We start from the raw sequence: 23,524 nt of genomic DNA on the forward strand, positions 1-23,524 counted from the left end.
AACATCATACAGCTCGGAATCACTCATAATAACAATGATTGTATTAATTGTATTAAATGTTAATCTAAAAAGCTATATATTAAGGACGGCGACAAGCCTTCACAGCTAGACGCTTGGACATATTATATGTCTTGGCAAGTATTCGAATCATTCAAATACTGGCCGAATCATGATTCGAATCATTAAGAAATAGCCCGAATCAGATCATGATTCGAGTCTGATTCGGGGCGAATCATGCCGAGTCACGATTCGCTGCACACTGCAACCTAGACTAGAAACACAATGCTTGAATCTTACTTGATTAAACTTTAAAATGTGCAACTGGTAAAGAAATACAAATTATAATTTCTAGAAATATATTTCCCGAAATATACATTCTTTGAACACTTTGAATATTTTATTTCCTGTCAAAAAATAATAAATAATTTGGAGAGACAAAGAATAACTCGGGCATTATCCCAAGCCATTTAGTCATCAATGGCCGTATTTACATCTCATTGTGGACATCCTAGTAGCTCGTAATAAGGCGTTCGCATCAGTAAGAACCCCCTGCTGGTGAGTGTTTGTATATCTTGGCAATATTTTTGTAGATGAAGATGAACGGGATTGATCAACAGTTGTCCCCGTCGGCAGCCTCGCGCTAATAACCCCATACCCATGTCCGAGGCACCCCACCATACGACAAGGATCTCCCCCATCCTCAACCTCACCCCGCGACAACATAAGCTGGAACAATGCAACCCAGTCGTCTCGTCGCCCGCTCCCTCCAGCTCCAGAATCACATACGGCATGGTCCCTTGTCCACATCGCAAGAGCCAATAAACACCACAATGCCGACGCCCACCGCCCCCTCCCCGGCGCTCCCGGAAAGACGAGCTCTCAAAATCCTTATGCTCCACGGTACCTACTACCCCCCCCAACCTCTCCGCGACCTTCTGACACATAACAGGGTACACCCAATCCGGCGCCTCCTTCCATGCCAAAACCCGCGCCCTGGAAAAGGCCCTCGATAAAGCCTTCCCCGCCATCCCTAGCACCCCCAACGCCCGCGCCCCTCCAGGCTCCCTCGCTGCGTACCCGGGCGGCATCCGCCTCATCTACCCCACCGCCCCGCACCGCCTGCGCCCGTCCCAGATCCCGGGATACGTGAGCGCGACTACCACATCCCAGGGCGGGCCGATTGCGGCTGGCGCGGCGGCGGATGATGAGGACGATGTGGATGCGTGGGCGTGGTGGCGCCGCGATGACCGCACTGGGATATATACGGGCCTCGATGAGGGTGTGGACCGGATCGCCGAGACGATCTGCGAAGTTGGTGGCGTGGACGCGGTGATGGGATTCTCACAGGGTGGAGCTGCTGCGGCTATGGTAGCGGCGCTGTTGGAGCCGGGAAGGAAAGAAAAGATGGCGAAGGCAGGGGGGTGGAAGTTCCCCGCCTCGTTTGAGGATCTGGAGTGCGCGCCACTGAAGTTTGGGGTTGTGTATTCTGGGTTCTTTGCGCCGCATGACGATTATAAGGGACTTTATGAGGCGTGCGAGGGGATAACGAAGACGCTGCATTTTATTGGAGGCCTGGACACGGTTGTCGAGGAGAGTAGGTCGAGAGGTTTAGTGGATAGGGTTGGAGGAGATGTGGTTGTGCACCCAGGAGGTCACTTTGTGCCAATTGGGAAGGAGTGGGTAGCTGCTTTGGTAGGGTTTATTAGACAAGCTATTGAGGGCGGCGGAGTTTCAAAGGAGGAGGAGGATGCGAACGTCGAAGATATGGATGTCCCATTTTGAGAGGGGAACCACTGGAAGATAAAACCGTTGGTGAGAAATATGGGATACATCGAAGACGGCATAGATATTAGATGTTCACGCTGACATATACCAAAGATAGATTCCTGGCTTTGTAAGAACCGTTTGGTCTAGGCTATTATATAGTACACCATATCACGCCTCCCAATTTATCATCCCGATACCCGTCTAAGTTGACTTCTCGCCTTTCGGTGCAATCCTGGCCATCATCTCCTCCTTCGTGATCAAGTGGTCGATCCTCTCCAGCAGCCCAAGCAAGCTCTTCATGTTCCCACTCCACTCGTTCAACACATCATCCGCATCCCTCTTCTTCTCAAAGCTGACTAGTCGTGCTGGTCTGTCAATCTTGGCAAACACCGTCTTGGCAGTCACAAGCTCGCTGATGTACTGCTCCGTCTCCTCCTCTGTTAGGTCCAGCAACTGGGTAAGTCGGCCCATCTGGATACGCGTGTAATACTTCGCAACAACGCGGACGTTGTGCTCAATAACGCGTTTGCGCAGTTCGTTCCAGCGGTACTTCGCGTCCGCCGAATTTTGATCAAAGACGTCCGTAGCGCACAGGTGCGGTCCGAAGTGCTTCTCTACTTCGGGCCAGCGCATCAGCTCGTGGATGGTGAAGAGCTTGAGGAGCTCGGCCTCGACGGGGATTTGGGTGTTGCGTGTGTCAGCATGGATGCGGTGGAGGAGATCGGATTGCTCGTTGTCGTATGGAGCGAGGATCACGTAGTAGATAACGCGCTGGAGGGTCTGGGACAAGTTAGTAATACTCCGCCCAGCGAGTTCGTGAGACTTACTGCATGTAACTTCTCTGGGTCATCCTCTACTGCCTGGGTATCAAGGACCTGTCTGTAGTCCTTGCAAGCATCGAGATACTTCTTGTCGTGCTTGGCCAAGATAATCTGTTGCTCGTAATACCTCAACTTCAGGTCTGTGACATCATCCTCCTTAACTTCCGGCACATCCTCGCCCCTGTTTCTCCTCTTCTCGCGCTCCTTGGCCTCCTTCTCCAACTGCTCTGGTGACTTCGGGATCTGTCGTGCAAGGTATTTCGTGCTGATCTTCCTGCTGAGAATACCAGCCTGTGTCCAGTCGTCATTCTCTATGCATAATGCGACCTGTTCGAGGATAAATTCCGTCTTCTCCCTACGCTCCATTGACCCGAATGTCTCGACCTGCAACTCGCACAGGATGTCCGCCGCAGACTTGAGGTCGCCCTGCTCCTTCTTGATATCCGAGAGAACCTTTGTGACACGAGCCCGCTCCACCTCGACAAAAATCTTCCCCTCCGTCACCGTTCGTAGTGTCTCGATAACCGATAATTTCGTCTCGAGATCTGGCGTCTCGTCCAGGAAGCTCATCACGACCTGCACCATCTTTGTAATCGCCTGCTTGAGTTGTCCATGCTTCTTCGACAGCAGAGAGACCTGCTCGTTCACCAGGTTCCAGTCCCCCGAATCTTTGCTTAGTGTGACTATCTTGACAATAACTCGCGAGGTGGAAGCAAGATCTGACGACTATATGTTTGTCAGCGAATGTTACTGCAAACGTAAAGGCAAGGCTGTCTACCTGTCTCGTTTGCTTCTCCAGCGCCGTCAGCTTTTCAATAGCTGCCTGTATGTTCGTCTATAGCGCAAAGTTAGATACAATCAGGCTATTGCAGATACTGGCGGCATACCTTGGCCAGCTCTTCTGCCTCTGGAAGCTGTTTGTCGACGTCGGCCGAGTGGTCCTTATCGGGCCTCATAACAGCTTCCCCGGACATCTTTGCGGGTGAGGAGAGTAATCTGAGGTGTCACAGGTACGATTGGGGTGAGGTATTGGAATAAGAGGGATAGATAGGTTGGTATATCGCAATGTGTGAGGTTTGGGGAAGCTCTTGTTGATGGTACGTACTCAGAGCGCAACCTGGAATATTGAACGCGGCGAGAGCTTGTCAGCACAGACCATTCGCGACAATAGTAATTAGGTCACGTGCTAATACACTTTGATTACTAATCATCATGGAAGCATATCATAAGTGTGGAAAGTTTGACCAATATAGAACCTCTTTTACATTTTAGAGGTACATTTAATTCATAGATGCATATTGAATTCATTATAAAGTAACAAAAGAGCAATCTGTGGTATAAAATAGTGTTACCATTACAGTCACCTATATAACTCTCATCCTGAAAGCAAAACGGTATGGCTGCGCCAAACTCCTCTGAGAATCAATATTATAACACTGCTATTCGTGGCTTAAAGCTTCGTATGCCTCCCATGGAATCCCGCTGGCACAACTCCATCCACATCCGCGCGGCCCATCTCCGACAAGTCCTTCGCATCCAAGCACAGCAGATAGCTCTTTCCCGTATTCCCGTCATAGTTAACCACAAGCAGCACGCCATCGTCCTCGCTCTTCCCCTCCGGGTTCGGCACAAAGATGGCCTCGCCGGGTGTATGGTGGTCCTGAGTCCAAAACACGGACTTCTTCGTCTCGAGGTCTGTCTTGGCTATGGAATCGAAGTACGACGACTTTCCGCTGTCGACAATGGTGTACAGGAAGCGATTCGGGCGGGTCGCATAGTCTGGGTTTATCGTCGGAAATTCCCCCAGTAGCGGCCCGTCAATGGTGAGGATACGTTCCGCGGTTGATGTTGTGATGCGCGCAGGTTTCTCCGTGGTAGGGATGCCGGCGAGACGGTAGCGCGCGAAATGAGGTTTAACAGTCTCGCGATGAGTCTTGATGAACTCGCCAGCCTTGGAGCTGGTGGAGAGGAAGTTCTCAAAGTAAAAGCGATGGATGATATCCAGGTTCTCGTACTCGACATGGTCGCACACGATACTTGTCGTCCCGTCTGCGGCAGTCTCCTCCCACGCGTTGGACGAGTGGAACATGAAGCATGCTGGGCTTGTGAACTTTGCAACTAGGCCACGGCCGTGCTTGCGATCCACGACGAGCCAGATAGATTTACGCGCTGGATCGAAGCGCGAGATGGAGTCCACGATATTGCGTTGCCATAGGATACCGAGGCCATTGCTGGCGATATGCGAGGACCAGATGCCGAGGACCATGAAATTCTCAGTGAGGAAGGAAGAGTGGATGTAAGCAGGCTTAATGTCGGGTCCGCTGATGGTGGCAAGAATTTCGGTCTTCCCTGTAGCTCTAGAAGTTTTGAAGACGCGATAGATAGAGTTCCGCCCAAAGGTTAGGTTATGGTTAAGAACATCTCCATTGACAGGGTCGTAATTTGCATGGGCCGCGCTGAGTGGTCCGGCAAGGGCAGGATGAAGAGAGCTTTGGTCGGCGACTCCAAGGGGCTCAAGTGTCTCAGGGTCAAATTGCTTGTACGAAGCATTGTCAGTAAACGCGGTGAGAGTCTTGAATCTCGACTTTCCGTCACTTGAATTTCCGTTGATCCCGGGAACATCTGGAGCAATAGTGACTCCAATATTATTCTCTTCAGGAGTCGGGCCCCTTGATACTGCCGTGAATACGGTCTTCATCTTTTTGAAGAGGCCATCGCATGGGTCCCGCTTCTGGCCGAAGGTTAATTGGTCATAATTCCCAGTGGAGCGAATCTTCTCGACCAAGGCGTCTACATTTTGGCGTGAGTTGTAAGTAACCTCCACCGAGCCATCAGCTGAAAGGGTAAGTTCAAACCGATGTATCGAGGAAAAACCATCGAACCAGTGGTCGATTTTAAAATCACCCTTTGGGGTATCTTTGACAATATACTGAGACGGACCGGTTCGGTATAGAGTACCGGCAGCGTAGGAAGGAATAAGGCCTTTCACCGACAGTTTAACTGGCGTATGTTGGTACCCATCCGCTTGGAACTGGTATATATTAGATGGGGAGTCTTAATCAGATGGGTGTTACATCCTCTGATATAAAAGAATAGAACTTACAGCAGCTTCATTTGGCCACCCTTGGAAGTGCTCAGAAGATGCAACCATAATTGCGGTTGTTGATTAGTTTGTGGATATGCAACTGCGGTTGAGAATAGTGAGAACAAGGAATATGGCAAAAGTGAAAGATTTATATACAGCAATCAACGCGTGAAAGCAAGGAGGACGCGTATATTTGGAAGAAGGTTACCCCGAGTAGAAGGTGTATGACGAGGACACAACAACAGATATAAATGTCTGATATAGCTCAAAGTAGTAAACTTTGGCGGAGTTGCAGTAGAGACATGACACGGCGGGGATGATGGGGGGGTTCAGGGTCATGAAGAGGCGACGCGGCTCATGGCCTTACGTCCGTACGCATTCTCTAGCCCCATCATGCGGAGCATACCACGTAACTTTATTGTAGTGGCTCCATTTATTCCGTAAAATAAGTGTAGTGTGGCTTGTGGGTCAGCGTAGAGTATTTTCCACAGATATTAAAAAGGCATTTGTGCTTCAAATGCCAGCTACCGACGACCCTCGTGTCGCACTGTCTCAGTATCGCTCGATTTCCAATGACAGTGTCGCATAGGCGAGAGAAGCACTTGGGCGACATGGGTGGGCTTCGTGGGACCGCATCGCTCGATCAAGCCTCGTATGTATAGTACCAATCGTCGGATCCGACAATTAGTATATCACTGTATCCATGTATGATTGTACTACGGGAATAGCGAGTGATGGAATGTGGATTTCAAAGGGATGGGGTTACAGACAGATGTCGGGCTGACGTTGACCCGCTCAAAATCTCCCCAGTCGCGGACCAACTTCGGTTATGGGTATTGGCAGCCTGTGGCTGTGGGTACGACGAAGCTGACAAACATTACCTTTTATCACTCTTATTTCCACGACATCGCTGTCTCAGACATCCGTGGGTTGTCAGTCGCGGGAAAATAATACCAATGAGTGATAGCTAAGCCACCGAAACTATATGCGCAGCCATAAATACCCTCCATTATTATGGCCGAGCCGGCTATGAAAGGCTGTAAAGAAGCTACCTGTGGAGGATCGCACCTTCCCGATTTTACGTCCGTAAGGTGAACGGGGCAGCGGAGATGCCAATATTGTTTGCCCGGCGTCAGATGCTTTTTGGACAGAACTCCGAGCTTCTGATCACCGCACACTGCAATCACCGTCATCGTCGCCATCACTGATGCTGACAATCGCTATGTCTACCGTCTTTTGATATTTACTTCAAGATATGCTTAGTAAGCAATAATGTAGCAAACTGAAGGTCGAATATACACCACCGGTTTGTATGTAGCCTCGAAGTTTCTGGTAATTGTGTTTGTGCCAAACGTGAGCTAAAAATCGGAAGGAGGAGATTGTTAGTACTGTTCTCCCAGCGATGAGATTGCTAGGTAGGGTTTTCTTTGAGCAATCTTTTCTAAGTTGGATTTGCTTTTCACGTCATCAAAGAGGAACCCTTTATCCTCGTCCAGTGTGGAAATGTTTCTATTCAAGACTGCCCCGTTTCAACAAACGTAAAATGGCTCAAAGCAAGCCGCCTTTTTTCCTGGTCGCTATTATACATGCCTTTAAAACTATATATAAAAGGAAAGATTAAATCCTTATTCAGGTCTTTCTCAGCCAACCTTTCTTTCACATCGTTCCCACAATACCAAAGTTAGATCCACTCTGTATCAAGCACTTTTCCAACATCATGACTGATATCACGAATAGCAAGATAGAAGGATCTTCTGATGGATCCATTTGCACGCGGGAGGGTTTCACCCCAAATATCATTGGGCTGTATGGTATACCTGGCGCTGGTAAATCTCATTATCTTTCCAAGCTAGAGGTGCTCTCTCAGTCAGAAGTAACCCACCCGTTTCAATTCTTCGAGGGCACTTTAGTGATCGACTCTCTCATTCCCGGTGGCCTTCTCGCATTCAAGGAGTTGCCAGAGGAGCAGAAAGTGAAGTTGCGCGAAAAAGCCATTTGTTCCATCAAAGATGAATGCACAATCGGCAGAACTAATGGGGTAGTGGCGGGGCATGCCACGTTCTGGGGCGGAAAGGACGATTCCGAGATCATTGTGATTACACCGAAAGATCTTGAGATATATTCGCATATACTGTACTTGAGAACTGACCCCGAGGTTATTCAACAACACCGCTTGAGAGACTGGGTGAGAGACCGTGATATCGTGCCACTTGAACACCTGGAGAAGTGGCAGAAACAGGAAGAAAACATGCTGCGCACACTTTGTCGCGTCCATGGTATTCATTTCTGTGCATCATCTCGAGGAAACGACATGGAGTCCGAAGAAATGTTTGCAGTCAGACTCATGAGTTTGGTCACCGATCTCGGCCATCACAATGAGCATGTTAACCAGAGGAACGCGATTGCCAGGCTAGGAGAGGCTATGGACAGTGACGCCACTCGCGATGGTCGAGTCAAGAAAATGTTGGTAATGGATGCGGACAAGACACTGGCTCCGCAGGATGTTGCCGATATGTTCTGGGAAAAAGTCTCTAACCACGGGGCATCGACAGGGGCAAAAAACCCATTGAAAAAGTTGTTCGGCGGTCCTGGTGGCTACTCGTACCACTCCTTTCGGCAGGCCACCTTGCTCTACGAAGAAGCCACCAATGACGAAGTGTTCGATAGCGTATGTAACGAGGTAGCCTCGGAGGTGACTATGTATCCAGAGTTGGTATCTTTGTTGCATCAAGCGGCAGAGCTTGATCATGTCGGCGCTGTGGTCGTAACTTGCGGGCTACAACGTGTCTGGGAGAAAGTTCTTGAGAGAGAAGGTCTGGGCGACTACGTGGCAGTTATTGGCGGTGGACGCATTTCGGATGGATTCGTGGTGACTGCTGAGCTTAAAGCAGACTTGGTTGCTCACATCCGAGACGCATACCAGGTAGAAGTCTGCGCATTTGGAGACAGTCCGCTGGATTTGCCAATGTTAATCCAGGCAGACAGGGCTATAGTCGTTGTTGGCGATGAGGACTCTAGGAGCAAATCAATGGAAGCTGCCTTGACGGATGCTATTAAAACCCAAGGTTTGGTCGCCACCCAGGTCGTGCTGCCAAGTACAGCAACCCCTCGGTTGGATTCGGTCAAGCTCCCGCTTCTACAGCTCTCACAGGCTGATATAGAGGCAATTCTGTGCGATTCCGAGTTTCGGCTCATCCACGGAACCAATAACAGCGCAACCGCCCTGCTCACAACTCAGACTCGTGATGCAACTGTTGCCGGCCCGGCTCTCAAGGAAGCTCATCGCCGTATTGGGTGGTATTTAGCTGTCGAGTACATTGGCAAGGTTATTGGGCTCGAGAGCTACCAGATCCCGCACGTTCAGGGCGGACACACGGAGGGTCATTGCCTGAGAGGCGAGACAAGGACGACAATTGTGCCTTTGATGCGCGGAGGAGGACCTATGGCAGAGGGTATCAACGAAGCTTTTCCTCTCGCAATGTTGGTGCATGCGAGCCAGCCTGAGGACCTCAAACTCCATCACGTAGAGCAGCAAGATAGCATCATCCTCGTCGACTCGGTCATCAACACCGGAAAATCGATTCTGGAATTCATAGAGCATGTCCGCAAGTTACATGCCACTGTCCGCATCGTTGTCGCTGCCAATGTTGTTCAAGACAAGTTCATCTCTGGAGAAACTGCGGCGAATCTAGCCATCCATGGGAATATCAGTCTTGTCGCTCTCCGCCTGTCTAAAAACCAGTTTACAGGCAGTGGCGAGGCCGATACGGGTAACCGCTTGTTCAATACCACTCATCTGGCATAACTGGAACTTGACGGCTTGTGTGATATGTCATGGGAAATGTACGTTGGTTGTTTCAATGCTGTCACCTGGGTCATATGTTTATATACTTCCTATTATTGCAGTAGTGTGAGAGATATGCAGTGTTTTCATTTTATTCGGACTTGGTGTGATAGTGTGATATGCGTGCTGTGATATATGGAAACTAAGGCTAGCTAGTGAACTACCATCGCCTGTCATAGCCATGGGCCAAAATAGCCACTAGGTCTAGGAACACCCCATGATATAAAACCATTCCCCAGTCAAATAATAAGCTTATCCCCATGTCATTCAATCTTTCTATTAGCCTATCTGTTAGTTCAAGGCCACGTAAACTTTAAAGAACACACTATTGTTTTGTAGTGGGTGGGACCACTTCTCATTTCACTACACTATGTAACCAGTTCGCTCCTTCCAGATATCATGCGTGGGTTCCTTCCCCGTGTCATCCTTTCGCTCCTTCCATATATCGTTTTAACGGTCGCGCCTTCCATATATCACCCTAGCCGTTGCTCCTTCCATATATTGTCTTAGCCGTTGCTCCTTCGTCAATATCATAATTCCGCAACACATAATAGGACCAGCCCAAGCCATACGCCAAACAGCCAACATGGACTATTCCGGACCTATTAGTGGTCCTTCAAGACGAGAAGACTTATCTACGGGAGCATCACAGTCTCTCCCCACAGCCTCACAACCACCATATATCGATGGTCTTGGCTATGAAAACGGTCACGGCCACTCCTATGAACCCACCTACAATGGTGATCGAGCCACGAGAAATCACCAAATCCAATCCCAGGTATCCAAAGAGCCGGTCTATTCCGCTGCTGAAAGTGCAGATCCTTCTCAGCTTGCGCTCCCAGTATTAGAAGAGTCCGTTTATGCATCCGAAGAGAGCTCAGACGCTCCCTCAACGCCATACTCGATGCCCGATGACTACGTCTTAACCCCACCCCGAATTCACTCCCCGAGGCCCAACGAGTCTTCTCGCCACGGTACTGAGGGCGCAGACGCTTGTCCGACCTCACTCCCAATGTATTCAGCCATCCCACGACAGATATCACATCGGACATATGCCCAAACGCCACTGTCGTGGAAGAGTCTCAAACTAAGCGTACGAGTAAGCATACACGTGGACAATATACGCCTAGAGATGTTTGAAAAGGTGATTGCGGAAGAAGTTGAGAGACGATTCGATGCACACGTAACACTTGCCCAAGATGCGCGTCTTCTTCATGGCCTAGAGAACGGAGAGATAATATACCTGAGTGGTGATGTTATCGACGAAAGTGATACGCTACGCGTGATTGCGCGTGATGTAGAGGCATTGCAGCGCGAGATGGACATATTTAGATTCATGACCTCATTTACGCGGTTGCATGGATCGGTCGTGGTCTGCGGAAGCAACAACCCAATCGGGAGTGTGTTGTTACGTAGCAACACAGTCCTCATTGCACCCGATGAATCGGTAGTATGAATGGACAGGAACTATTATTTACGCCCTCGTCCACGTCTTCTCAGGCAGAGACGTATAACAAGGGAATAAGAAATAGGGTGGGCCAGGATATAGGAGCAAGGAGAAGGGGTTAAGAAAGTGTTGGCGCTGTCTTCATTTTTGATATAACTTCAACACGGCATATTTCTAACATACTGTGTTGCAAAATTGTCATCAAGGAGTAGGCGGTTAAAGAGAAATAACTCTGTCATTCAAATCCATTATCTATATGGCCTGTGCCTATATAGTATGTGCTCTCTAAAGTAATGCTCGTTTCTACTCATAGAAACATATCCAGCGCCTCCAGTACTCACTACCTCGCAAGGTATATTTCCAGTACCCCATACCTCGTAACGCCGTGCGTCCTTTTATCATAACGCCATATCCGATAACTCCATCCCCCTTCTAACCATAACGCCATAAATCGTAAAATCATAAATCATAGAGCCGTAACTCGTAACTCCGTATCTCATTAATGTCGTAAATCGTAAACTCCGTAAATCATGCCGCCGTAAATTTAATAACTCCGTCGGTCGTAACGCCATGTGGTGCCTCGGATTTCTTATCCATAAATCCATGCTGAGTAGCAACCACCCACATCTCGAGATGTATCGTCGTCTCATATCGTATCAAACATCTTGCAACTTCTCCTCGTTCCATATCGTAACACATAAATGGCAGCCCACTAGCTCCAACTCAAGATCTCTCAGACCTTCCCATTCTCTCCACTCCCCACCCGACTCTCCCACCTTCTCTCCACTCTCCGCAGAAATACTTCACTTCTCCCCTTCCTCTCTCTCTCGCTCCCACCAGCCTTGTTCGTAAATCGGTGCGTCCCCGAACGGCACGGAACGCCGCATCAGATCTTAACCCGCTCTGCCCAATCACGCTCACCACCTCGGCCAGGCAGCTCATACTGCTTGGAAGCTTCATCTTCTCCTGTGCCTCCCACGGCACGAGCGCAACCGCAACAGCCAGCAGAGCAATGAAATACCCAATCAGCAGCGCAAGAATGACATAGAACGCTGCCATATCTGTGAGCACGAGTAGAGTCTGCGATGGGAACGTCGTGTATGCTGCAAACATCCCACCACCGAGTATCGGTAGCAGGATCATGAACGGCTGCATAACAGCCAGAAGAGCGACAAGCCAATGTCCGTTCTCAATCGCTAGTGAGAGAGCGGCGAATGGAACACTGGAACTCGCGCTGTAGTCTGCGAGGAGGGATGGTAGAGCGCGAGTCCCGTAGGTGCGCGCCAGTTCAGACAAGGGTGTGAGGCGGGCGATGGAGTATGCAATAGGCCTCAGGGCTCCGTAAAGGACGAGACCGATGGTGGATGGGACGAAGGAGTAGAAGAACGACAAAGGGATGAAGTGTGCCTCATTCGGGGTGGAGGAAAGTTGTGGGCGGAATCCAGAGCTGAGGGCTATCGACGGGAGGAAGCTGACGACGAAGAGGGAAACAAGTAGAGCGCCGAAGGCAACGGGCCAGAGCAACAAGGCTGAGCGCCTAAGGCACCACGGAATGTAGGTTGCACGGGTGGTCAACATCTGCGCCTCGGTGTCACCGCTGTAACGGGTCTTGTCATTAATTGATGGCTCAGCACGGCCGCGGCTCATGCCGTGTCGGCGTAGCGGTGCGCCCTCCTCGCCGATGCAGTAGAAAATATCTTGCGTAGGGTTTGTGGTGCGCCAGTACCCCAGACGATCAGCGCGGTGCCCAAGCTTCTCGCGCAGCTCAGCTAGGTCCGAGGCGTCCTCGGCGCCTTCATAGTCATCCATGCAGTTGCTTCGGGAGAGCAGCGCGATGACATCGGCCAGAGATCGTGGGTCCCAGAGCAGACCGGTCTCACGGCGGACGAAATTAAGGATGATCCCAACAAGGCCGAGCACGATTAAGACGTAGATGGCGATGAGGACACCAGCAATGCTTGTCACGGTGCTGTATTTCCAGAGTCCGTTGATGTTTGTAACAGTGAAAAGGCAACTGGCAAGGGGGATGGTAAGAACAGCCGGCCAGATGAGCACGCTGCATACACCTAGGTGGACTTGATCGGAAGAGAAGTAGCTGAATCGTGGCCTGAGGAGGGTCGTAGGCTGGAAAGGTAGAAATAGGGACTTTTGGCGAGCTTGATGGTCCTCGGATGTCATCTGAACGTAAGGGACGATGCGTCCAACGGCTGCCATAACGCCTTCAAGCCAGAGGAATAGAGAGGCGGCGATGATCTGAGGAAGGAAGCGGAATGTGAAGTACCTCGCGTCGAAGGAACCAGAGTGGGCCCATAGGCCGTCCGCGAATTCGATACAGAGGCCCAAGCCAACGATTGTGGAGATACATAGGAACACCAAAACCGCAAGACTGTAGGTTCGTAGAGTTTTTGGCACAAACGTGAGTGCTGGGTACCGTGCAGTGTGTACTGGAGGTTCGGCGGCGAGGTATAGCTCAGATCCGGATGTTGGCAAGGCGAGACTGGCTAACGAGTCTTTCGGGTTGTACTTGGCTGTTGGTCGGGGGGCCATAGATTTGATGTCTTCTTTTGACCCAATATCGGGACCAGGTCCACTATAAAAGTCGGGCTTGTCATCATATTTGGGTCTAACATAGTCTTGCTTGAGGCTTCGCTCAGGAAACCTTGGGTACGAAGAGCTGCTGTCCCCGCTTGTCCCTCTCAGGGTTGAGCTCCTCGTGTCGTCTTCTCTTGTAATCTGATCAATTGCATATCGGAGGTACGGCATGTCGTCGTTTGTTGGCGTTGGTGGTCCCGAGTAGGTAAATTGTGATTGTGTCGACTGCATAGAAGGCCTCAGCACTCTCGTCCCGATATTCGAACTCATCCGTGCAGCAGGAGGCATGGTCACATAACGGCCTGCTGGCGGTGTAATCCGTGGCGCCCGTGGGAATTTTGCGGTGAGTGCTTCCAGCGCCTCGGAATAAGAGCGTTGGTTGATCTGGTCCTGTGTCCGAGGATTGATTGGGGCGTCAGGTAGGAGAACTGTTTCGGCGCTGGGGTTGCTTGATATATCGAAGGCATCTTCGTCGTCCGTATGTAAATCCTCAGCACTGTATCTATCCTTGGAATATTTTTCATTCGCTCTTTCGACTAAAAGTTCCTTAACTATCATTGTCATTGTCAGTCTTGGTCCTCTCATTGTGCTACCATGAGTCGTAGCCTTCAGCGAACTTACACTGCACAGAGCGAACGTCAACTCTTCGAGAATTCATGATTGCTATAATTGATCGGTGAGTAGCTGCGAGCTGCTATTGCTTGATGCAAGATGCGCATCTTCCCGCAGCTACTGCAGGTCAGAGGTATATACGTCGAATTATGATGCGGCGTCGGAAGGCTGGGAGGGCTGGGGCGACCGAGGTGGCTGGCGACGCGACAACCAACCACCCAGGTCTCACGTCGCGTTGGACGAAACATCAAAACCCCACCACAATGCAAGGGTTATGGGATTCAGCTCGCGCTATTCAGTGGAAATACGGTAAAATATCCGTGAAAAAATATACAATTAACTGAGATCATTCAGACTCTGATTTAAATGAGTCCTAACGGTTTTCCCAGATGTTTGTTGCGCTACTGTACCTCGGCTTGGCGCGCTAAGCCCTACCAAAATGTATACCAACCCCAGCCACCTCAAAACCTCAACGCGTTATAACAATGAAAAGTCCACACATTCTAATGGCAATGTGTATCAGATCAGGGATGAAGCTGAGATTTATTTTGCAAATGTATAATATCCGTAGAGCTGATACTGTCATACGAATATCTATAAATCAGCTTACTAAACGTGGCTTAGCGTGGTGGTGGTCGCTCCTGCTTCTTTTTCCAAATTCTCGAGCTACTATGGGCGCTCCTTCCTTCGCTGCACACCCACCGCCGCCCTTCCCCGCATTCTGAATATGTACGGAGGGCCGCCGACAGGGCCGCCAAAGGGCCTCTAAGTGGATATATCTTCACACGGCCTAGCGTATTATTTAATCGCTGATTTTAGGTCGCGTTTATCCCGAACTTATCAATCTGTCTTGGGTCTAACGATTCTACATCTTTTTAACTCTAAGGTATATTTCTGGCCACATAATCATGACCTTCTGAACCCACAGGACGCGCTGTTGTTATACCTTGCAATATAATATCGGCCTTGGATAGACACGGAGTAGTGGCGGGTATCGCTCCCGCAGTTCATCAAAAGCCAGTGGCTCTTCGGGTCCGCTAAGAATTTAGCTCTCGTTGGCAACAAGTGGAGCTATATCACAGATGCTTGCCGCTATTCAAGCGTCACTTCGGTGTACCTACTAAATATTTCATTATTTTGTCCCGCGGGGATATTCGCCTATTAAACAACTGTGACACTTGTATTCCCATGCTAGAAAAATACAATATCCGATTCATCCCACCCAAGTTGTAGCAAGACCTTGTGAACAGATTGCTCCATCGCCTTCGGTCCACAGATCAGCACCATACATGTCTCAGTCGGAGACGCGTAGTCTTTCAGATTCTGCGCCGAGACGCGGCCCCTTTGGCCAGACCATGAACTAGAACCATCTGTAAGTGTGTGGATAATTGAACACCTCTTGCTGTCGGCCGCTGCAAAGGAATCTAGCTCATCCTTGCAGAGGATATCTTCTTCTTTCTTGTTTCCATCGAGGAGGACGCAGGTGGTTGGATCATCGCGGTCTTGAATAACCGCACGTAAAACTTGAAAGATCGGCGTGATGCCGCTTCCGCCACATATCATCTTGAATGACCGTACAGAGCGTTCTTTGTCGTTGATGGAAACTCTGCCCTTTCCAAGGTACTTGAATTTGCCAATAGGTCCTTTAAACTCCACAGACGACCCAATAGCAAGTTTTTCAAGAGCCATTGTCATCTTACCACCTTCCATAGTAGGAGTACTAAAATATATCTTAACAAGTACATCCACTATCCCTTTCTTGTCCGTCTGTGATATTGGTGTATATGCTCTGATAATGCTGGTTTTCTCTGGTGAATCATCTTCAGCTTTTAGCATGATATGCTGACCAGTTGGTAGGCCAAACGATTGCTCGTCATGATCCAATGCAAAAGAAAATATCCGTGTATCGCTCGATACTGCTACTTTCTTGCAAAGCTTCGCTTTCCTCCAAAATTTAGGCCTTAGGAATATCTCAGTTGGCCCTGAACTTAGCTCTTCGTCCGGTTCTTTGTTAAGAATTGCCAATGAGGCCTTATCTAGCGTGCCAACGTGGTACTCGCTCATCATCGCTTTTGCGGTCTCGCTGTCTATTTTGGAGGTCAGTATCACACCACCATGATCATTGAAAGGCAACTCACGGATTGCAAGGAATTCCTCTGACACATCCATTGCAGCTGCCGATATTATGCTTTGGGCTCCACCCGGATGGCCGTCTAGGAATCCTGTACCATCGTACACTTCGCCATTCACAACAAACCATGGCGACTCAGGACCGCCATGTTGCTTTAGTTCCTCGATGTTAATGCTTTTGTTCAACCCCTTTGCCCTCATATCGATCTCCTCTACAATCGTTGGCTCTCTTGGCGCTTCTCCGTTGGGTCTCTGTCCCCAAGACCCGTTTGTCAAATCCCCACCTTCTTTCTTCACACGTTCCATCCATCCTCCGGGCATTAAAGCAGGCTGTGTCGGGTGTTCGAATTTCAGGACCCCGTTGTTTTTGGTGATAGTAACTCTAAACCATGGGTTGTTCATCATCCCCAAAACAGACCAGTACATATCTCGGGGTTGTATATTCATTGCTTCGTCCATCGCCCGGACAAGTATCGCATCGCTGGCATCAAGATCGGAGACTGGTATACTGAGAGACCACTGGCACCAGCAGAAGCAAGCCTCTCGAGAGTACATATCCACTCGACCGCCGTATAATTGTGACTCGAAATCGCGATATTTGTCTTCCGGATAATCAATATCTGCCAGTCGCCAAGCTGCGGATCTTGGGTCAGCTAGAGAAGACGCAAATGGGTGATTGTCATACATTTTCCACCGTCTAATGATATCTCAACTCTGGTTATTCGTCGACCGCCGCCACCATATGCGTAGCCTCGCGCATTATATGTCGCTTCGGGTGTCGTAATCGGCAATTCTTCATTGTGTTGAGGGTATGCAGTGGCCGAGTTAACGCTTAGATCGTAAATAGCGTATCGGTCGTCTTGCCACCAGGACTTATCTTTCGATGCCATCTCAGGGCTAACCATAGTTCTATAAAGTGGTTAATTATAGTTTACAACAACCAAACTTTGGATAGGGCCAGACTCACGGTAGCACTCGATTATCATAAATATGGTACCAATTATCACTTGGAGCTTCGGTGACAATCAATTTGGTCAACCATTTGACACTCCTTCCGCCAATTTGTCCCGGGATTACCGCCCTTAAAGGACGGCCATGATCTGGGTGTAGCGGCTCGCCGTTCATTTTGTGAGCAAGCATAATGCCTCTGTTTGGGTCCATCACCCAATTCAGTTTCACTGACGTTCCGTAATATCCGTTGGGCTATAGAAGCATTAGCCGCCCGCACTCAGGATTTAGAAGAGCTATTATACCAGTTTATCGGCTCCCTCCATGCATACGTATCTAGCCCTGCGTAATGGTTTTGCCCTCCGTATGATATCGGCCATCATAGGTCCTGTGAAAAGGGCAGTCGACACTCCAGCCGCTCCCCATGAAAACCCGTTCGACTTCCGCACTTGGTTCTGCTCCTTGCGCCTATTACCAGCGCATACGAGGGTGACAGGTGCAGTTATCTGATCGAATTGTTGCAGGATTTGTCGGAAAGTTAGTGTTATCGGATGTTCAACCAACCTATGCATTCCGTCAGCTGTCAATAATCAAGGCACTCCATGGGTGTAGTACCCTTCAATACTCAGCTCCCAGGTGGGAATTTCAGAATCCAGGACTTCTGGGACCGGTCCATGATTCCTAACGTAGAAAAGTTGCGAGCTTGTCAAAAAGCCTGGAGCTTGTTCAGTACCGCGTCATTCGTAAAACAGCATTTCAAAGTTTACCCACCATCATTGAAGAGGTCTGTCAGCGGTGCTTCTACATTGAATGGATGCACACCAGTCAACCTTATTAGACGCGGATCTCGAGGGACGTGGCGGTCCGGAGTGTCCTTATCCAAACTGAGGATTTCTCTGAGGGGCTTTGATAATGGGGGCAATGGAATGTTCCGCAATGCAATTGTCGATATATCTTCATGTTTGAGTGCAGATGTCTTTTCACGTATGATTGCGGGCTTTATTTCTTGTGTGAAAATGGCGGATTTCAGAGAGTGCACATTTAGGGGTGTCCCAAAAGTCAGGGATTCTGTGAGGGTCGCCATACTGAGGAAAATTGTGATAGTGGTTCAACTACCATTATTATTATGTCCACGTATATATACGACGCATTGCAATTCTCCAAGTCATACTCCAAGTCATACTCGGTTCCGCATTCCACATGAGCCGTGCTCGGCGCAGACTTCCCGCGGACCATGGGAATTTGCTGTAAGTTAGGTCAGCAAAGTCTGCAAGCCCCCTATCGACAGGCAAGTTTGGATACAAAGCAAAAACTCACGTAAATGGCTTGTTCAGCCAGTGGCATGTCCGCGGAATTATACATTTCTCGTCTTCAACTATTACAGTACTCCAATATCTCCTGTTGTACAAAAGATAAGGGTCAAACCGGCAAGGGTCATATCAGCATCCCGACATTGGCCGGCTCTATAAGCTGAAGTCGTCGCAACGTGGGAATCATTGGCCTAAAACTTAAACACCAGTCAACAAACGCATGGGCCAGTTATCTTCAGCGACGTGTGGGGGTTTATTCAACTCAGATAAGGTCAACACAGAAAATGTGGAGCGTCGGGTGTCTATCTTTGGCCTCATTAGTTGTGGCCTAGGCCCCTGAAGCCCTTATCTCTTCGAATTCTGACGTCCAGATAAGCTCATGATAAGAGATTATTTGGGAGACCATACCAAAAAACCATCGCCGGAGATGCAGGAACCATATCCAAAGGAAGTTTTACGCCGAATAATCGAAGTAGCCGGCGGCTGTAGATGTGTCGCCTTCAAGCAGATAGATATCTGCTCTGTTCCGTGGAGAGTCTATCCCGTCATCGACCCGCGGAGAAACAGCAGTATGGGCAATTGCCACAATAATGCCCGACAAGTTACGATGTCCGTCTCTAGTAAGAAAAGCAGAAAATTAAACCATATAATAGAAAGTTCTGCTTGCGAATATTGTGCAGTTGACTTTGATACGGATGATTTGACATCGCTCGCCTCGCTGCACGCTCGATATCACAGTTCGGAAAAATGCATTTACCGAGCGGAGCAGGGGTGGAATCGTCGACCCTTCCGGACATTCCAAACAGCATTTACAACGGAAACGGCTTCGACATTTCTGGACACGCCGTCCATAGCGACGGAAACATTGGAATATGCACTCCACGAAAGAAAATCGTGATTGTTGGGCTGGGCATGGTTGCTCTCTCATTCATGTATGTTGTCCCACTACGACCATATTGTGCGAAATTACGGATTTTGCATTTCGAGACGCAGTAAATTTATTTGCGTTAATCCAATACTGATTCCGAGCAGTGAAAAAATTATTAAATTAGATGCAAAAAAGCGACAGTATGATATTGTCGTTATTGGCGAAGAGTCCCACGTGGCATATAATCGAGTCGGGCTCACATCATTTTTCGAGCATCGCGAGGTCGAACAATTATATTTGAACCCCAAAGAATGGGTTGGTGCAAAAGACTACAAGAAAATGTTTCCAATAGCTAATACTTTCTGTAGTACGGGTCATTCGAGGATGGTTCTTTGAATTATCACCTAAACACCAGGGTTGAAGAAGTCCTCCCCGACCAAAAAACGGTCAGAACATCCACCGGCGATTCGGTCTCATACGACATCTTAGTCCTAGCAACAGGATCTGATGCAATCCTTCCAAGTCATACTCCTGGCTATAATGCCAATGGGGTATTTGTTTACAGAACAATTTCCGACCTTGAGAGGCTCATGGAGTTTGCCTCGAGGCATAAAGACTCAACGGGTGTTGTTATCGGAGGTGGTTTGCTCGGCCTCGAAGCTGCTCATGCAATGATGAGTCTGAACGCATTCAAAAGTGCGAAGCTAATCGACCGCAACAAGTGGGTATTGGCCAGACAATTGGACGCTGATGCAGGATCCCTGGTGACGGACACCATTCGCCAACTAGGTCTAGAAGTTATGCTTCGAAAGCGTGTGGCGACCATCAATACAGACAGCAGCAACAATGTCCAGGGAATCACATTCGAGGATGGTGAGTCTATAGATTGTTCATGTATATGTTTTGCAGTAAGTTCCTCAAGTGTTGTTATTGTTTCCTGCTTGTTACTAAATCGCCATTTAGATCGGTGTAACTCCCAGAGATGATCTTGGTCAAAAGGCTGGCATAAGATGTACCGAACGAGGAGGCTTCATTGTTGATTCAGGGTGATTATAATTTGCACATGTGCTATGCAAAAACACCTAGCTAACTTAAATCTAGCCTACGAACATCAATTCCTGATATCTACGCCATCGGAGAGTGCGCATCTTGGGAGAACCAAACATTCGGCATTATAGCACCTGGAATTGAGATGGCAGACGTACTATCCTTCAACCTCACGAATCCAGAAAAGGCGCCGAAAGGCTTCGATCGACCTGACTTGAGCACAAAACTCAAGCTCTTAGGTGTAAACGTTGCCAGCTTTGGCGACTTCTTCGCCGATAGAGATGGACCAAGGTTTCTTCCTGGAAGACGGACATCAAAGCCTAACCCCGTGGAAAATGGCAGAAGAAGCTTAACTCCGCCAACGAAAGGCCCCTTAGTTAAGGCTTTAACTTACAAAGATCCATTCAGTGCCGTGTATAAGAAGTATCTTTTTACCATGGATGGAAAATACCTACTCGGAGGAATGATGATTGGAGATACCAATGATTACGTCAAATTGAACCAGATGGTCAAAAGTCAGAAAGAGCTCGAGGTCCCGCCCAGCCAGTTTATTCTCGGCACCCAGAATGGGGGAGAGGAGAACGCTGACGACTTGTATGAAAACATATACTCAACCTCACCGCCATTGCTAATTATATCACTACAGGGACGATGACACTCAGGTCTGCTCATGCCACAACGTTACCAAACGCGACGTGGTTGATAAAGTAAAGGAGGGCAGCTGCAAAACAATCGCCGATGTCAAATCATGCACAAAGGCGGGGACTGGGTGCGGTGGCTGCATGCCTCTCATTCAATCAATCTTCAACAATACGATGAAAGAAATGGGCCAAGAAGTTTCGAATCATTGTGAGTTCTGCAACCCACTGATGTTGTATGTGGCTAATAAGATGCAGTATGTTCTCACATTCCATACTCCCGGGCCGACCTCTATAATATCGTGTCCGTCAAGCAGTTGAAAACGTTTGTGGACATAATGCAGGCAGTAGGTAAAGTTCCAGATTCGCTAGGATGTGAGCTATGCAAGCCAGCCATTGGATCCATTCTTGCGAGTATGTACAACCGTCATGTTCTGGATAAGCCAGTCCGTGACCTTCAAGACACCAACGACAAGTTTCTTGCGAATATACAAAGGAACGGAACATTCTCCGTGGTGCCTCGCGTTGCGGGTGGAGAGATTACGGCCGATAGGTTGATAACCATTGGCCAAGTTGCGAAGAAATACAACCTTTACTGCAAAATCACTGGTGGACAGCGAATCGACATGTTTGGTGCCAAGAAGCAAGATCTCCTCGATATTTGGACCGAACTTGTCAATGCTGGGATGGAAAGCGGCCATGCCTATGCGAAATCTCTCCGAACAGTCAAGGTTCGTGGCTAGAAAATATTACCCATACCGTTGTGAAAACTCACTAACAAATTTGTAGAGTTGTGTAGGAACTACATGGTGTCGGTTTGGAGTCGGTGACAGTGTTGGAATGGCAATTCGGCTCGAGCAGCGCTACAAGAGTATTCGGTCGCCACATAAAATCAAGGGTGGAGTTTCGGGATGCGTGAGAGAATGTGCGGAAGCACAGAATAAGGAGTAGGTTTTTGCATTGTTATTTGTCGATGGATACTGACTGTGTTCAAGTTTTGGGTTGATTGCCACAGAAAAGGGGTTCAACGTCTTCGTCGGCGGCAATGGCGGCGCAAAGCCGCGGCACTCAGAGCTACTAGCAAAGGACGTCCCACCTGACGAAGTCATTTCTCTTCTCGACCGTTATCTTATATTCTACATACGAACAGCCGATAAACTACAACGTACCGCGCGGTGGATAGAGAATCTTCCAGGCGGAATTGATTACCTCCGCGAGGTGGTTATCAATGACAAACTTGGTATATGCGCGGAATTAGAGCGACAGATGGAAGAGCTGGTGGGCTCCTATTTCTGTGAATGGGCCGAAACTATTAAAGATCCAGAAAGACGCAAACACTTTGAGCAATTCAGTAACACTCCGGAAACTGTGGATACCGTCGAGATCATTGAAGAGCGTGGGCAACAAAGGCCGACGTACTGGCCCCAAGGTTCAGTCACTGAGAATTTCAAGGGCCACCAATGGTCGCATGTCTCCTGGCAGCCAATTCTCAAGAGCAATCAGTTCTCGGAAGAAAAGCCACAAGTATCGTCTGCTAACGTCAAACGCGGCGACACACAGCTTGCAATCTTCAAAGTCAAGGGCAACTACTACGCAACACAGCAAATGTGTCCACACAAGCGTGCTTTCGTACTCTCGGATGGTTTTATCGGCGACACTGACGCTGGAACATATTGGATTTCTTGCCCGTTATGTAAACGAAATTTTGAGCTCAATGGCGAACAAGCTGGGCGATGCTCGAGCGATGAGACGACCAGTGTTGCCATCTTTGCAGCTGAGGAACGCGATGATGGCTGGGTATATTTGAAATTGCCGCCCGTCGAAGAACTTGATGCGCTGCTTGGGACGGAGAAGTGGAAGGTTAGGAGAGAGGAAGCGGTGGATCCGTTTGAGAAAGTTGACAGAGTCTATAAGAGCTTCAGGGGAAAGAAGGTTGCTGATATTAAGGTTGAAATAATAGGGAAGCGTGCTACGGCACCTGGTGGGATTGATTGGTAGTTAACAACTTTGTACGCATATTTGGTGTTATTGGTTCATCTCACTACATTTTATACCCTCACATATGTATTAATGTGTCTAGACTTCCACACTAGGCAATTGAGCAAAATAGGCAAGGTAATTAACATCTGCATTAATTATACATAAAACAACATTCATAACTGCATGTTATTGTGGTTATTTGCATTGGTTTATATGATATAACGTGACTAATTAGACCAAAGAGACAGAGGTAGGAGAGGCAAGAAGCTCTCGAAATATCAACCCACAGCTATCCAATCAGTATGAATCCAGAGGGAATATCCGGAATATAACTACAGTGAGGGGCACAAAGTCTAAAGAAAAGCCTCCAATCGTTAGCTTCTGATTAGTGCTTCCCCCCACGAGCAAACGGCCGCTATCGTCTTAGCTAGGAGA

At 48.7% G+C, this 23,524-nt stretch overlaps 8 protein-coding genes across 8 annotated transcripts; 4 read left to right on the forward strand and 4 right to left on the reverse strand.

Annotated features, from left to right (window-relative positions):
- Window positions 1-691: 691 nt before the first annotated feature.
- On the forward strand, window positions 692-1,962 carry VE01_06002 (uncharacterized protein). The gene is made up of 2 exons (XM_018275458.2): window positions 692-900; window positions 950-1,962. Exons 1-2 carry the CDS (start codon window positions 735-737, stop codon window positions 1,780-1,782), a joined length of 999 nt encoding a protein of 332 aa, XP_018129689.2. The 5' UTR covers window positions 692-734; the 3' UTR covers window positions 1,783-1,962.
- Window positions 1,477-3,687, reverse strand: VE01_06003 (uncharacterized protein). Its single transcript, XM_018275459.2, has 4 exons — window positions 3,476-3,687; window positions 3,367-3,423; window positions 2,595-3,314; window positions 1,477-2,547 (listed from the first exon to the last, which is right to left on the reverse strand). The coding sequence occupies exons 1-4, from the start codon at window positions 3,560-3,562 to the stop codon at window positions 1,969-1,971; spliced, it is 1,443 nt and encodes a 480-aa protein (XP_018129688.1). The 5' UTR covers window positions 3,563-3,687; the 3' UTR covers window positions 1,477-1,968.
- A 231-nt stretch (window positions 3,688-3,918) lies between these two features.
- On the reverse strand, window positions 3,919-6,427 carry VE01_06004 (uncharacterized protein). The gene is made up of 2 exons (XM_018275460.2): window positions 5,692-6,427; window positions 3,919-5,619 (listed from the first exon to the last, which is right to left on the reverse strand). Exons 1-2 carry the CDS (start codon window positions 5,737-5,739, stop codon window positions 4,039-4,041), a joined length of 1,629 nt encoding a protein of 542 aa, XP_018129692.1. The 5' UTR covers window positions 5,740-6,427; the 3' UTR covers window positions 3,919-4,038.
- Window positions 6,428-7,390: 963 nt separating this feature from the next.
- On the forward strand, window positions 7,391-9,478 carry VE01_06005 (uncharacterized protein; the record flags this gene model as incomplete). The annotated part of the gene is made up of 1 exon (XM_018275461.1): window positions 7,391-9,478. One exon carries the CDS (start codon window positions 7,391-7,393, stop codon window positions 9,476-9,478), a length of 2,088 nt encoding a protein of 695 aa, XP_018129691.1.
- A 625-nt stretch (window positions 9,479-10,103) lies between these two features.
- On the forward strand, window positions 10,104-10,973 carry VE01_06006 (uncharacterized protein; the record flags this gene model as incomplete). The annotated part of the gene is made up of 1 exon (XM_018275462.1): window positions 10,104-10,973. The coding sequence occupies one exon, from the start codon at window positions 10,104-10,106 to the stop codon at window positions 10,971-10,973; it is 870 nt and encodes a 289-aa protein (XP_018129676.1).
- Window positions 10,974-11,194: 221 nt separating this feature from the next.
- VE01_06007 (uncharacterized protein) lies at window positions 11,195-14,481 on the reverse strand. Its single transcript, XM_018275463.2, has 2 exons — window positions 14,178-14,481; window positions 11,195-14,107 (listed from the first exon to the last, which is right to left on the reverse strand). The coding sequence occupies exons 1-2, from the start codon at window positions 14,212-14,214 to the stop codon at window positions 11,688-11,690; spliced, it is 2,457 nt and encodes an 818-aa protein (XP_018129690.1). The 5' UTR covers window positions 14,215-14,481; the 3' UTR covers window positions 11,195-11,687.
- Window positions 14,482-14,773: 292 nt separating this feature from the next.
- Window positions 14,774-19,248, reverse strand: VE01_06008 (uncharacterized protein). The gene is made up of 9 exons (XM_059463755.1): window positions 18,965-19,248; window positions 18,564-18,916; window positions 18,018-18,491; window positions 17,862-17,961; window positions 17,552-17,810; window positions 17,266-17,501; window positions 16,984-17,207; window positions 16,307-16,933; window positions 14,774-16,255 (listed from the first exon to the last, which is right to left on the reverse strand). The coding sequence occupies exons 3-9, from the start codon at window positions 18,328-18,330 to the stop codon at window positions 15,360-15,362; spliced, it is 2,655 nt and encodes an 884-aa protein (XP_059319643.1). The 5' UTR covers window positions 18,331-18,491; window positions 18,564-18,916; window positions 18,965-19,248; the 3' UTR covers window positions 14,774-15,359.
- VE01_06009 (uncharacterized protein) lies at window positions 18,653-23,261 on the forward strand. Its single transcript, XM_018275465.2, has 9 exons — window positions 18,653-19,488; window positions 19,589-19,739; window positions 19,793-20,332; window positions 20,388-20,470; window positions 20,526-21,065; window positions 21,118-21,320; window positions 21,368-21,840; window positions 21,899-22,056; window positions 22,105-23,261. Exons 1-9 carry the CDS (start codon window positions 19,304-19,306, stop codon window positions 23,105-23,107), a joined length of 3,336 nt encoding a protein of 1,111 aa, XP_018129693.1. The 5' UTR covers window positions 18,653-19,303; the 3' UTR covers window positions 23,108-23,261.
- The last annotated feature ends 263 nt before the right edge of the window (window positions 23,262-23,524 follow it).

Source organism: Pseudogymnoascus verrucosus (assembly GCF_001662655.1).
Source record: "Pseudogymnoascus verrucosus strain UAMH 10579 unplaced genomic scaffold scaffold_27, whole genome shotgun sequence".
NCBI lineage: Eukaryota > Fungi > Ascomycota > Leotiomycetes > Thelebolales > Thelebolaceae > Pseudogymnoascus > Pseudogymnoascus verrucosus.